The sequence below is a fragment of the Anas platyrhynchos genome, chromosome 5 (genome assembly GCF_047663525.1).
Source record: "Anas platyrhynchos isolate ZD024472 breed Pekin duck chromosome 5, IASCAAS_PekinDuck_T2T, whole genome shotgun sequence".
Taxonomy (NCBI): domain Eukaryota; kingdom Metazoa; phylum Chordata; class Aves; order Anseriformes; family Anatidae; genus Anas; species Anas platyrhynchos.
In genome coordinates, this window is record NC_092591.1 from 34,125,057 (window position 1) to 34,139,838 (window position 14,782).

General features: G+C 39.8%; 1 protein-coding gene and 1 long non-coding RNA gene across 3 annotated transcripts in view; one reads left to right on the plus strand and one right to left on the minus strand.

The window, feature by feature from the left end:
- The window catches only part of SPTBN5 (spectrin beta, non-erythrocytic 5), a 105,512-nt gene that overhangs the window by 64,759 nt on the left and 25,971 nt on the right, over positions 1 to 14,782 (minus strand). The window contains exons 18-30 of the mRNA XM_027458500.3: positions 14,127 to 14,257; positions 12,180 to 12,431; positions 11,200 to 11,487; positions 10,300 to 10,546; positions 9,385 to 9,524; positions 8,070 to 8,169; positions 6,637 to 6,807; positions 6,363 to 6,527; positions 5,359 to 5,585; positions 4,323 to 4,509; positions 3,318 to 3,518; positions 1,875 to 1,991; positions 992 to 1,155 (exon numbers count right to left, since the gene is read on the minus strand). Coding sequence (XP_027314301.1) covers positions 992 to 1,155; positions 1,875 to 1,991; positions 3,318 to 3,518; positions 4,323 to 4,509; positions 5,359 to 5,585; positions 6,363 to 6,527; positions 6,637 to 6,807; positions 8,070 to 8,169; positions 9,385 to 9,524; positions 10,300 to 10,546; positions 11,200 to 11,487; positions 12,180 to 12,431; positions 14,127 to 14,257 — 2,390 coding nt within the window. The remainder of the gene's footprint in view (positions 1 to 991; positions 1,156 to 1,874; positions 1,992 to 3,317; positions 3,519 to 4,322; positions 4,510 to 5,358; positions 5,586 to 6,362; positions 6,528 to 6,636; positions 6,808 to 8,069; positions 8,170 to 9,384; positions 9,525 to 10,299; positions 10,547 to 11,199; positions 11,488 to 12,179; positions 12,432 to 14,126; positions 14,258 to 14,782) is intronic.
- On the plus strand, positions 2,560 to 4,328 carry LOC106019956 (uncharacterized). 2 transcript variants are annotated; one of them, XR_011809679.1, is made up of 4 exons: positions 2,560 to 2,697; positions 3,367 to 3,491; positions 3,877 to 3,938; positions 4,119 to 4,328. It is a non-coding gene; the product is annotated as an uncharacterized lncRNA (long non-coding RNA). The 2 variants fall into 2 exon arrangements; XR_011809678.1 differs by lacking the exon at positions 2,560 to 2,697 and having other exon boundaries at positions 3,360 to 3,491.

Consider the following 14,782-nt stretch of genomic DNA (forward strand, 5'->3'; position numbering starts at 1 on the left):
GAAATGCAGACAGGAGGTATAAACCAGAGCACCAATAAGGCACCATGAGACCCAGATTAATGTTAAGCATGAAACAACACAGAACATTTCTGCATTCAACATACTCAAATATTTTATTATTTCTATTTCAGAGAAATAAAATTTATTTCTCCAAACGTCTAATTCACAGGAATTTCTATTCATGCTTCTACTTTTTAATTTGTAAACAAAATAGAAACAACAGGTAAAATATCAGCATTACTGTGGACTTAAGTATTCCAATTTTCAGACTCATTTATTTCTTATGCTACTTGCAGAGTCCTATTCCTTTTCTGATATTTTTTTTTTTTTTGAGCAAAATCCTAAAATGTTCAAACAGACATTAGTTCATTCCCAACAAGCTAAAAGTATTTTAAAACCCTTGGTACAAGAAAACTGTCTTGCTCTAAGTTTTTACTGTAATAATAGCAGAAAGGAAGTGAAATAAAAAGTAAATGACTCATTCAAGAATAAAAGCCTTCCTATACTAACACTGCCACTGGACATAAAAATAAGTGTAACTGCAATTGCCTCTCTTCTGCTATGTAATGAATCAAATCATTTTAAAGAAACACTAAGGAAACCTTTTAAAAACAAATCTTCCCCCACCATTTGATAGATTCCAAATAAAAGGAAAATCAGAATCTGGCATCTCAAGTCACTGTAAGGAGGATGATGAAGTGTGAAGAGGAAATTTGGAGGCTTCAAATCCTTAATATGCAGTGAAAGTCCTTAAACAAAATGTAGAGCTTTTGCTTAGTAATTATAAAAAGCTCATAGGTGCACAGAATTCAAATACAGAAATAAGCAATTCCTTGTATGCAATTAGAAAAAGGAGAGTCGATAGATATGATCAAAAATTCTAGCAAAGTAACTGGAAATATTCTTTATTGACTTCAACAGGCTTTGAATCAAACCTAGGATCCAGGGGGCAATTTAGATTAGAGTCAGTTACATATTGTCTAGTTCGTACCTTGCTGCTGCTAGTTCCTGCAACTCCTGCAGTCTTGCGTGGACTTGCTGCTTTGGTGCATCAACCTCAACATGCTGGATAGAGCCCACAAGAGGAAGATTTTGGGCGCTTTCACTTAGTTCTTTCAGCAGGTTTTGGTAAACAGCAATCTCATGCTGCAGTGCCTGCAGAGAGAAGCGTGGAATGAGATCAACTTGTTCAAGAGTTCCACTGCTTGAAATTTTGCACCAGCCTATGGTATAATCAATGAGACATTAAAACAGAAGAAAAACTTTCTGGAAGTATGTGACATTTCCATGACTTGAACGATTTCAGATAATTTGCTCTCAATATTTTTTTGAAAAAAAAAAAAAAAAAAAAAAAAAAAGAAGTACATAAAATCAAACAAAATGGATGAGTAGAGACAATTAGAAATTCCTGATACATTTTAAAACAAAGTATTCCTGGAATAGTAACACTCAATCTGTATCTTTGACTCTAGGAAAAAAAAAAAAAGCTTCTCCATGCATATGTCAAGACTGAAAAGCAGATATCAGATCACAGTTAGTTTGGCTTCAGAATAATAAGATGAGAATATTTATCATTCTCTTTGTTTTGCCAAACTACTGTTCATTCATCACTAAAGTGTGTTTCTTTCATCCCATAACATCTATATACTACACACGAGACTCTCAGACTGTCTTATTCCAGAGTATGCAATACAAAGGAGATCCTAGCTCTGTTAAAAAACTTGTTTGTCAATGGATGCATAAATTCAAATCTTATAGTGGAAATTCCTTCTCAAAGCAACATAGGAACTCAGTTCTTTCACTTATCCACATTCACAAACATTGAACATTTCTTGTTTAATTCTTCAAGAATTACTAAAGAACTTTTGAAATACCTTATTTTTCTTGAGGAGTTTCAGTGTTCCATCTTCATCCTTACCGTAGTCCTTGCTGGTCACAAGTGGACGTTTTTCTGCTATCCAAGTCTCCAGGTCTGAAGTATTCATTAGAAACTATCAGTTAAAGAGAAAGCAAATTAACATCTACTTCAACTTCCATAGTACTCACATTGTTCTTTTGATCTAGTAAATTTGAAACGGAGACCTTACTACAGTAAGGTCTACTGCAATGTGATATTGAATAACAAATAAAGACTATTTAATCCCAAGAACTACTATTTCACATGAACCAGACTAAGTTGCAGGATTCTTGGAAGAAGCTGGGTTTTATTCCTATTAAGCAATGAAGCCAAGGAAGACTTCGTTAACTTTGCAAACCCTCTGAAAAAAATGCTTTCTAAATGGCAAATGGAATGTGGTTCTAAAAATGGTTCTAATTGGGACCTCTTATAAGGATTTTATATATACTATCAGAGCAACAATATATATATATGTTGCTCCATCAAATCATATGAAGAAGGCCACAGATGGAAGACTTCTGTGCAAGATAACTAAGGTCCTTTCCAGACATCAAAGCTCTGGCAATAAGTTTCTAGTTGTCTTACTGTTCTTTCTTCACATTGACATTCTTATTTGACTCATCTTTTATTAAGGGTAGGTGCTAACTACTAACAGTGTGATATTTCTCCTCCCACTTTCTGAGAAGTTCAAATCACCTATAAAAAATCAGGCTTCGTTAAGCCTACAGTATTAGCAGCTCTTTTCACAGGTGGAGGAAACAAGAGCCAGATGATCAGATTCTCCAGGGAGCATACTTTAGGTGAGCCTGTGAGCTCTGTGCAAATGCAATTTGTCTACAAAACTACCTGTGTCATCTGTGTAACTGCACTTCAAATGATCCACTGATGACAGAATGTTTGGATTATCCAGATAAATATTTGCATGCAATCTCTTTTTTAAGCAGATTAAATTTATGATCCAGTATCTTGTTGAAATAATACGTTGAAATAATAGAATTCCTAACTTGTTCTGAAAGGAAGAGCTTTATCAATTTTCCAATGTCATTTTGTTGCCTACAACAGGCACAGGTTAGATCAATTCTTTTCAGATTTCCTTTGCATTGCTTAAGTCAAAGCCTGATGCTGTATAAAGACATTGAGAAAGGAGCTACTATTAGGAAAAATGGGTGTCTTACACTCAACCATAAGGGATGGGTACAGAGCCCAAGATAAACCTTTAGAGCACCAACTCTGGACTGGAGGCTGCACTCAGCTGTGCAGCCCAGCCCTCCATTCCCTTGAGTCTCACCCCAAGTAGCTTAAGTGAATTCCAGGCTTACTAAAGGGAGATACTGAAGTTGGTTTGTAATTCACTGCAAAACTTTAGTCCTCTTGTTTCTCCGAAAAAGCTACTCTTTGAGTACTCTGCTGTAATTTATACCTCCTGGAAGCCAACTGAGTGCTGCAGCTGCTTCATCCTTTCCTCACAGGCTTTCTCCAGGCCCTGCCATGCAGTCACAAGTTCCTGGCATTTCTCACTTATTTTCTGAGCTGATGGATGCTGGCCCACAATCATTGTCCTTCCTTTATCCAGGACCCGCTGGACTTGCTGCTTGTGAGCATTCACTTCTGCCTGCAATTCCTGGGAATGAGAAAAAAAGAAAATTGAGGAAGAAAGGAAGGGCATGTGATGACACAGACATTTCTGTTCTCCTAGTCATAAACAAAACTGGCAGCTGGTGATGGTCAGCACAGTGTAGCAATTATCTATGCCAGTGAGCACAAGGACTTTTGGTTTCTACAACAGCTGCAGCCTGAGCTGCCAGTCTTATTCCTGTTTGTATAATATTCTGCTGTTAGTATTGCTGTTGAGGGAGGAGATAGGATCTGCAAGGTGACAGAAGGCATTTTTAACTTCCTTCCAACCTCAGCATTACTCACCAAAGTCCTTGGCCCAGTGCTCTGCCCTGATTCTACCCTTTCTCCTTTCTATGTTTTAGGCTCTCCTACGGGATCTACCATGCACCTACCTCAAGATGACATTGCATGTACAATGAGTGCAGTTAAGTATAGAACTAAAATAGTATGAGTATATGAGAGTTCAAATATTTTACTAAGACCACTGCACAAAGCAAAAAACTCTCTGTTTAGTGTGAGGTACACTAGCTTTTATCTACTTTTAATGGGAAGAGTTACAAAGTTTCTCAGATTGGAATACTGTAAAATATGACAATTTTTGCAGATCCTACAGGAATTCCTTGTTCTGGAAATCATCACCACATTGCTGACTTGTCTCAATGTGCTGGAATCATACTTCAGCAAGAGTATGCCACTACATTTTGCTTGCAACAGCCTTTCCTGGAAGTAAAGGAGAACACTGCAGGTGCAGACCAAGTTGAAGTCCAATGTGCCAACATGCTATAATACACTTGATTAAAGAAGTTACCTTGTGTTTTTGCAACAGGCTTTGAGCAACATCCAAAGATTTCCCACAGTTGGTAGAATGGGCAATAGGCAAACGCTCTTTAATCCAATTCATCTCCATGTCATGGTAATGGTAGAACTCGTAAAGATCCACTGCAGCTTCCAGCAACTTACGTCTCTCGTTAAGAGGTGCTTGTAAAGACTCAAACCTAGGGGTCATCCATGAAAATATATATTAAAAAAAAGCTTTATCCCAGTTCTGCAAAAGGAATTAGCCTATTATACCACAGGGATGATCACGGAACACTGGACACCTACCTCTGCAATTAAACTTCAATGGATAGTACTGGCTGTACATACAAGAACCCCTTCTCCAGACGGCTACTTTTGGCAAGTAAGGAAGAGATTTGATATGAGGGCAGAGGAAATGGGACCAGGACCGTATGAAGCTGTGATACTGTTGATAAGGCTTTGTAGTAATATAGACATGCATGGATCATGCAGCTGCAATATATAGTGCTAGTGGACAATTAACAACACTCTAATCTTCCACTTCGTAAGCCTACATCTAAAGGGGAATACAGTTAACATACAATCCATGCCTCAATTTCCAACCATTTAAGTAGTGTTCTTTGGAAGAAAGAGAATTTCAGTCCGCTTTTTAGTTTAGACTTATATGATAACAACACACTCCAGTAGAGGGAAAAAAGATTTACACTTTTGAAGCCATAGCCTTGTGTTGTGATGTTTTAAGGAAGCTAGCCACTACTGAATACTGGATCACTGCACCTCTTAGCAAGCAGCTGGATGACCTATAGGTAACCAGTGGACCAGAGTAGGAGGGCAACAGACAAGAAGTAAGTTCCAGCAATAAATATTGAGGTGAGTCAACAGGCAGCTGTGCAGGTACAGACCAAAGCACTATTGTGGCAGAAACAGTAGGAAAAATAATTCCTGAATATAGCTTAAACTTAATCAACTGAAAGGCATCTTCTAGAATGTGGAACAAAAAATGCTGTGTCACAAGGGGTGGAAACAGAAAGAGAATGGCACCTCACCTTTTCAGGTATTTCTGTGTTTCCTCCAGAATCCTCTGGGAGTCAAAGTGATTGGTGGCCATTTTCCTCGCATGAGACACAATAGAGTTCATTTTCTCTGCCAGCTCATGTGTCTCATTTTCTAGCTGCCTGTGCTGCTTGAGTAGATCACGGCTGGAGCGCAGATCATGGCCTGTCTCTGATTCCTGAAGAACCTTCTCAATTTTCTCTATCTTCTTTTTGGCATCCTACCGGGAAAAGGTTACTGCACACTCATAATGACCTTGCAACACCATTTTCTTTCACTCAGCTATTCCCATGACAGCTTCCTGGATACAATTTTTAAATTCATATGTTCTTGCTTGGTAACACGATGCCAGGTGTCTATAAGAGGCATCTCCTGGGAATACTTTGCTTTGCTCTCTATTTTGGTGTACTTTTCTTTCCCAGCCACTAAAGTACATGATTACAAAATCATCTCTTTGAACCATCTTCAGTGACATTGCATAAAACAAACTTCAAAGGCTTCAAATTTTAGCTTTTAATTTCAATACAGCAACAGTTTCATTAAATATTAGTATCTGGAAACGGCTTCACAGCATATTGTTCCTCTCATACAATTTGCCTGGATTACTTATTTAATGTAGTGCCATGCCTCAAACCGACTCCAAGCAAGCCAGAATGTTTGCATAGCATTTAATCTTGCAGATACTTTTGATTTGTTTCTCAGTATTCAATAGTCACATAGATGCAGTGCTGAGCCAGAGCTCAGCAGCTTTGCATCTTGGTGCCATGCTGGCACTGTTGTCCTACTCTTAGCTTTAGTGTGCTTGACTGGCCTTATATTGGGGTTTTCTCTCCCGAGACTGTAGGCAAAGTCCAGCGATCTGTCTGATGTCCAAACACCTTAAAATATACTTTTATCTGGAGGGTATTCTGCTCTTTTTCTTGAGGATCACTCCATATCAACAGTGAAACCAGGTTTCTAGGCCACCCCTCCCCCCTGCATCCCACCACCTCCTGACCTGGAGCAGTTCCATGAGCTGTTCTTGCTGCCCAGCTTGTCTCAGCTTGTCACCTCGCTCTGTCATCTTGCCATACAGTTCCTTCCACTTCTTTTGTAGCTCTGACATCTTGTTCTGTATAGAAACTGCAGCATAATGGCCATCTTGAACCATCTGATTTCCTTTCTGGAGAAACACAGCACAATTTATTTTATTTATTTATTTATTTTTGAGAAGATCAGCTTCTACAAAATTTGGTACAAGATGGAAGACTTAGCTCCAAAACTGTCTTCACCTTTATTAGTGTTGCAAAATGCTTCTCATTAGCCATCATTTCCTTCTCAGCAGCCTCATGCCACTTCAGTTTGCGTAAAACATTTGTTGGATCACGATACGATTCGTCTGATGCTATCTTGTACTTCTCTTCCATCCATATCAAAAGCTCAGCAGCATCACGATTAAACTCCTTACAGAAACAAATAGGATTAAATAGATTTAATTTCTGGTTTTGTGTGAGTTTGCCATCCTTGCCATTAGGATCAAGCCCTGATTTTTCCAAGAGTTAGTATATGTGTTGTATTTTCATATGCAAGTTGTTCTACATAATCAGCACTCTTAATTAAGGGGTTATGACATTAAACTATTGAGTTCTTAAGCCCTCAGAGTAATATCTCTTAGTCCCCTTTTTACATTACATACTAATCTGTTGAATTCTATTGTCAGCAAAGGTTTGCATTTTTTTACACACTATTTTAATGATATGTGGCATAACCCTCCTGTATAACTTTGTGTCTCAGCACTAGAAGCTAAGTTCTTGCCAAAAGTACTGTTAGTGTAAATAAGATATATAGCCAGCATAAAGTGGTGAGTCCCGATTATGTATTGTGTACTTTTGGTAGGTATTTTCACATAGGGCACCTTATAGGAAGAGTAATAATCATATTTAATGTTTATTCATTTCTTTATAAACCCTCTGAGTGAAAAATTTTTGTGAACAGAGTCTAAGGGACATAGAGGGAACTTCCCAAATTTGCATTTACAACAGAAAGCCACAATCAAGTGTCCTGGAAAATCAAATCCCTGAAGTGAAGTCCTTCTTTGCATGTATAGCAAATAAAGGCAATAAATAATGATGAAGACCTGATTAAAACAAAATTAAAATGCAAAAAATAAAAAGTTAATCTTGTTCTTGATGCTTTTCGAACTGTAACACAACATTACTGATTAAGCACAAGAGAACAAGCACAGGTAACACTGCAGTAGCAAAACCTGACCTCAACTCTGAAGAAAAATTGTTACTAGGAATTCAGAATGTGAGCCAGAAGTCATCCATTGATGGTTATGAGTAACACTTTCTTTAAACATTCTCCCTAATTACATTAATCTAGCGTAAAATGTTAATTTTTGCCAAATGATTAAGGCTCAGAAGTATATTAAGTAATGAGTAGTATAAACTTATCCAGTAGGTACAATATTCTGGTGATATTTTGCATTCAGTGTCTCAATTTTTGCTTTTGTATTTTGCTCTGGTTACAGCTTTGGAAGATCTATCTCCAGTGCATCACTTCTTCCCTGGATAGTGAAATTCTCTGTTCTCATAACCAAAGAGAAAGTGGAAAGTGAGCTGCAGTAGGAATGCTCAACAGTTTGAGATATGTCTCCTACTAAGCCAAGGGGTGAAATTACTTCATGCATGCCTGACTAAATCTGCAGATTCAGTCATTTTACCTGCAGTTGCAGGGAATCCAACAGCCTTTGTTTTCTCTCAGCATTGCTTTGTACCAACCGTTCCCATCTTCGTCGGAGTGTAGCCATTCTCTCTTCAATACTACCAAGAAAAATAACAAGTCCAATGTAGTAGTAGTAGTCATATAGATGCCCATGGCTATACTGTATTCATTAGTGTAATATGACTGGAATCTAGTTCAACACATCCGTTGACAGGAGGAAGTGATATATGACCCTGTCCTACGACCATGTACAACTCATCTGGAAAATAGCTAATGCTTGCCAGCTGCTCTGGATTTTCCTTTTGTATAGCTGTGCAATGATGCTCTGGAATGGCCTTCTAATGGTAGTAGATTTGGCAAGAAATCTGGTTTTAAGAGCAGTTTTATGAATTTGTGGAAGAAATTTTCAAGAAATTATCACTTGTGATCACAAAACCACAGTCTGTTTGACCTAAGAGGTCGATTCTGACCCTCAATTTCTAATTCCTTTTTCATGCAGAGTTCCCTTTACTAGATTCTAGTGGGTCTATCACAGTAAAGGAATTACAGATGACACTTGAGCTTCCACAACAACACAAAGGAGCTGTTCCTGATGATTTATCTCCTTATGAAGACATTTGTAATTTTTTAACAGCAAACATACTGTATACATTATAAACATATCTGATACTGATAAGTGAAAGAAAAAATGAAATATGCAAGCATTTAATGTGATTATGTTAAAGCAGTTTTAACACTATACATAGTTTATGATAAAAGAAGAATTACTCTAGTGTTCTGTAAATTGCCATTTTTAACCTAGAACATTTCACTTATTTGTTCTGAGACAACAGGAAGCTTATATCTTTCTAAAATACTCCCCTTTCCCTGCCCTCATCCAGCAAATCACAGTCTGTAAACATCAAATCATAGAATGGCTTGGCTTGGCAGGACCTAAAAAAACCACCAAGTTCCAATCCCCCTGCCATGGGCTGGATCACCTTCCACTAGACCAGGCTGCTCAAAGCCCCATTCAACCTGGCCTTGATGTCCCATCCAGGGATGGGACATCCACAGCTTCTCCGGGCAACCTGCGCCAGTATCTCACCACCCTAATAGTAAAGAATTTCCTCCTAACATCTAACCTAAATCTAACCTCTTTTAGTTTAAAGCCATTGCCCTCTGTCCTTGGAGTCTGAATCCTGTCTTAGAGAAAGATTTTAATTTCACTCTAATCATACTGGATAATTTATTAAAACTAAATCCTTCCTGTGGAATCCCTGTCTTTTCTAAATCCCCCTTGGAATAAAAAGGAAGGAGGAGTCTGGACTCACGCGTGAGATGCAAAGTGCCCGCTTTCTATTAGGTTCACCCCATTTTCATTAAGTGCTTCAACTCGTCTCTTCAGCGCCATTAGCACTTGTTCAAATTCACGATGTTGTTTCAGCAGGCTTCGAACAGCATCTACATGGTCCTGCATTTAAGAAAGAAATATTGAATATTTTTTTTCTAGGTCATATGTTGTTTCTGTCGCAATGAAAAAAAAAGGACCTTACTATCCCCTTTCTCTTTCAGACAGACGGACACTGTATATTTAGCACATGCATAACATATTCAGGGCTATAAACAAGCAACAGATGTGTTTAGGCTTGTATCATATCTGTTTCTCCATCTAATATTTGTTCTTACATTATGGTTCCTTTTCACCTTTTAAGAAAATCTGTATTCTGCATCTACATGTATATGCCAGCATGGCCATAATGAATAAAATCTCCAGTGAGGGAGAATTAAATTCTCCTTCACTGATCTTGTGAATATTATCTGCATTTGGTTTTTACCTTCATTTGGTTTAACATTTTTAACATAATCATTGAAAAGAAAAAATGTATTTTTTTCTAAACTGAGTTTTTTATTTCAATGAAAAAAACTGATTATGTTCAAGCTCAAAACCTTTTTTTAGCATTAGACACCAAACCGGTCACTGAACTGTTTTTAAATCATCTGACATGCAAACATAGCAATAGATTACAACGCTAGCTATTTTTAAAAATGTTTTTGAGACAATGTGTCTCCTTCTCATTATGATGAATACGAACATAAGAACATGAATAAAACCTGAAAGTTGAGTTTCAGTGTATGAAAATGCCATAACCATAAGAATGAGGAAGCTGATTTAATTAAGAAAATTGTTGTGACTCCCTGGATGGGGAGAGGAATTAGGAAGAAACAAAATCAGCTGCTGTACATACCCCAAGGTCATCTCCCCGGAGAAAGGCCTCATGGCTAGAGAGGGCAGCATTGATACGGTCTCCTTCCCTGTTGAACTTCTGCAATTCCAAGCCATCCTGCAGCTTTTTCTGTCGCTGCTCCCACATCTTTTCCAGCTCTTTGTTCTCCTGGGCAAGCCTCTCCATGTATTGTAGGACATCTTTGGTCCTGCTATTACTGGGTAGTTCGTGGATTACTTTGCGCCCAAGCTCTTCCAGTTGCACAAATCTTCCCAGTGACAAAGAAAAAGAAAGAAAAGTGGTAACTCACTGCATGAGGGCATATGAATTCTTTTCTACTATAGCTAATTTTCCTCTCAGCAGTACCTAGACACTAAGCTTTCCTCCCTCCCACTTGCTCTTTCCCTGCTAGCCATTATTGTACACTACAAAGTGCATGTAGTTGTTTGCTCAGGGATACAGACTAGAGGTGGTAGGAAGGATTTCCCTATTTGATTTGAAAACCCATAGAAATAGGCTTTCCCATTAAATGGACAAGAAGAGCCAGCTCTATATCTGAAACTTTATAATGATACAGAGTAACAGAACTGAAGATGATAGCAACTGGAAACATAAGGCCTAGGAAGAAAAGAGCTGGGTGAAATGAAATAAAGTGCAGGTGGCATTATTCCAGTGTCAGGAGAACTTGTGAAACACTACTCCAAATAGACATCTCACTCTTCTTGCCATCAGTATAAGAATGCAAAAAATAACTGGATTTTGTGTTCAGCCATCTCCTTTTGACATTAAGTTTCATAAGCATTTAAAAAAACACTCAGCGTAATTTTCACACACAACTTAAATACACAACAGACAAGTTTCATCTTCACAGTACTGTTGTAATATCACTCCACTCTGCCCAGCCTGATAGAATCTCTTTACCTTTCCTTCTGAGACTTAATTTCTTTCAGAAGGTCCTGATGTTCCCTCAGCAATTGCTCTGCAGAAGCCACGTCCACACCCATTTCTTCACTGCTCAGTTTCTCCCTGATGCCTTCTCCCCACAGCAGGAGCCTGCGGCTGTCTTGCAGGAAGGACTGTTGATTTTGAGCCTGCTGCAGAACGTCCCGCTTATTTTGGGTCTCCAACTTGAGCTTTGTCAAAAGCCTCTCCATGTTCTCCACCTGCTCTGTGATGGCCTTGCTCTCTGCAGGGTTGGTGTCTTTAATGCTACAGCAAGAAATCAAATACATTCAATCGGATGAACAGCTTCGGGCATTTAAAGCTTGAGACAAGGCTCTTTAAAAAGCAATAGATTTGAATATTTACATTTCTGTTAAAAAGAATGTCAGCAAAGGCACCAAATACTCTAAACTAGAAAGAAATATTGGTGTGAAAATGGTGTACTGAATAAAGTATAGCCTCTTGAAAGACTCTGGTAACATTCTCATGGTTCAATTAACTCATTCCATTGTGAATGTAAAGAAGACTCAAAGAACTAAACATCTTTAAATTCCTATTTCAAATTCAAACCCTAGTGCACAATTCTCTGTTATCTTTACTTCACTCCCCTGATTACTGTCTTTCAGGACCTAAATGACAACAAGTACAAAATGTGGAATTAATTCCCATTAGTAGAGGCAATTTGACAGAGCCACAAACAATCCTGTGGTTTTTACAGATTCCTTCTACAACAGCAAAGCCTGGAAACAAACACTTTATCAATCACACAGGCATACTCAAGAAATATATATTATATTGTAATACTATAGAAACAATATTTATAAAATAATATAGAAATAATACTATAAAGAAATTCCAAGGGAAACTTCACAGGCTGCTCATTCTATTCATAGCCATCATTTACAACATTATCTTCGAAAATTAACAAGGAATACAGAAACAAAGAGCAGTTTCCTTACGATTTTGCAACACTCCTCAAGTACTCAATTTTCCTCTCCATCACCAGGACCTCTCTCTCAACTGCAGACAGTTTGCGCTTGTTTGACTCCAGCCCAGCAGGTGAGTTCCCTGGTTCCAGATCCCTGAGCTGTACCATCTTGTTTTGTAGTAGTACTCCGATGCCCTGACAGTCCTGAAGAAATGTCTTTACATCAGCCACTCCAATCAGTTCTGATCCCTTCTCCTCTTTCAGCAATTCCATGCATTCCCACCTTGGAGAGAGAGAGAACTCAATTACTTGCATGTAGCCTCAGCCACTACCTCAGGACATGCCACCACCTAAAAAACAGATTCAATGTGTAGCCTTTCTTATGCAAAATTTTAGCCAGAGCGAGATTTGTTTCTGAGTTGTATTCAGAAAGCAAGGAGGTAAGCATATATCCTTTTTCTATTCATTGAAGTCCTATGTAACAGACTTCATCAGAACTTAAGTGGGCTGAGGACGTGAACAACAGTGCTCCCCAGCAACCTCAGAGTTCATCACAGTGACATCTCAAACAAGGGAATCCTGTTCAGGTGACCAGAAACACTTAACATGATGCAAATAAGCAGCACTGGTTAAAACTGGGACCTGGCTGTGCCTCACAGTTCCAGTTGGGTGGAATGTACAGGAACATGTATACAACAGGTACCAAACATACATGGTGAAGACAAACAGGATTTACTGTTCCTTTCAATATTTGCGAAGGGCACCCTTACCCCAACCAATTAATCAAATCAGTTGCTGCAGTACAATATAAATAGAACTGGTTGAATCCACTACTGTTAACTGAGAATGGATTTGCATTGTGCTTTCCCTGCCACAGACATGCAAAATGCTGCAGTTTAAATATCTCAGTGTCAGGGGCCTGAGGGAACCCCCCAGTCCTGGATGTATGACATTGGGCTTGGGACCAACCTACAGCTAGTGCAGCTGAGGCCTGCCGTCTTCCTGCTAGTGACAGTGAGGACAGCTGGGACTCACATCTGACCCTGGCTACCATCCTGGGCCTGCCCTGTTTGCCTCCCTATGGGACTGGCACTGCCTTCCAGGGCCCCTCTCCCATCCCCATCCCCTTGGCTCCCAGCTCCCCATCCCATACAAAGCAGCCAGCCCTTGCTGTACAGACAGTCAGCTCAGGCTGTTTCAGCCATGAGCTGTTGCTGTGAGACCTAGTCCATGGAGCAATGTGTCCCCCTGAAACATCTCTGTGGGGACTCTGATCTGGCCTGGAACCCACATGCCCTGGCCATGCCCAGGGCAGTCCTGAGCAGGCTGCCCCAGTGAAGGTCTGTGCAAGGCGTGGGGATGGCCATGCTGTGAAGAGAGGCTAGAGCATGCAAGCCCATGGGCCTCTTCTTCCCCCATTGGGGTTTGGCTGCTGGACCCAAGGGCCCTGTCCTGTTGGTGGTTGCGGGGACTTGACAGTGAAGGGAGAGATGCCAGGGCTGACCCCAGCCCTAGGTTGCTGCTCTCCTCAGAGGCTGATGCTGCGGGGTTGGGTACAAGCTACAGCCTGGCTGCATCACCGCCCTGCCCCAGCCCAGGCATGACCCTGCTGACCAAGGCCCTTGGCCCCCACCAAAGATGAATTTCCCATCCTGACTGAAGCCTCTCCTGTCACCATTTGGGCTACAAGCTTCCCCTGTACCTGATGGGCCCTGGCTCTGGGGAGCCCCAGACTGCTGGCCCCAGGTAAGCAGCACCTGCCCCTTTTGTCCCATTCCCATGCTGTTGGTGACAGCTGGAACCAAACTCAGCAAACTTCAGCTACATACAAAACTCTCCCCTCAGGATAGTTCCGGGAGTTAAAAATCTATCATGCTGGAAATCTCAATGCAGTTTAGATTAGGCATGAAAAGGTCAGCTCTCCAATTGCCACCAGCTGACATTCTGCATTTTCCCATTTTCCCAGTAGCACCTTTACCTGTTATTGATCTCTTGCAACCAAATCTGGATTTCAGCAGATTTGCCAGGACTGCTCTTTCCATATTTAGCGGCTAAGTTTTCAATTTCTCCCAGTTGACCTTTCCCTGCAGCCAGTTCTGTTAAAAAACTCTAAAACAGAAAAGGTACAAGAAGAAGAACTTGAGGTGTTTCTTTTTTTTCCAATTTTACAGACACAGTTCTCAATCATATTTTGTAGGCACTCATCTTCTACTTTGACAGGTGATATCTCCACCTTGCTGTTCATTTACCTGCCTACTGACACAATACAAACCCACACATGCAGTTCCCCTATAGTCCTTCTGACTCCTCCTGGTGTGCACACTATGTCTATGCACGTATGTCCCACCCCATAGGGATGCAAGTGCAAATAGGATTTTTTCTTCACATGTCATTTTTCTTTAAGTGCCATAACAGAAACCACAGAAAGCAACCTTTTACACCATGATATTTTAATATGATATCATGTCCACAGGAAAAGTTAGACATAATTGCATCAGCTTCAATAAGCTTGACCTAATTTATACCAAAGGAATATCTGATCTATGCACAACACTGTAAGTTGCAACAAATGAAGAACTCTCAAAACTTCACTTCTGATGTCTATCCATTCTCCCAAGGTCAGTCTGATTTAAA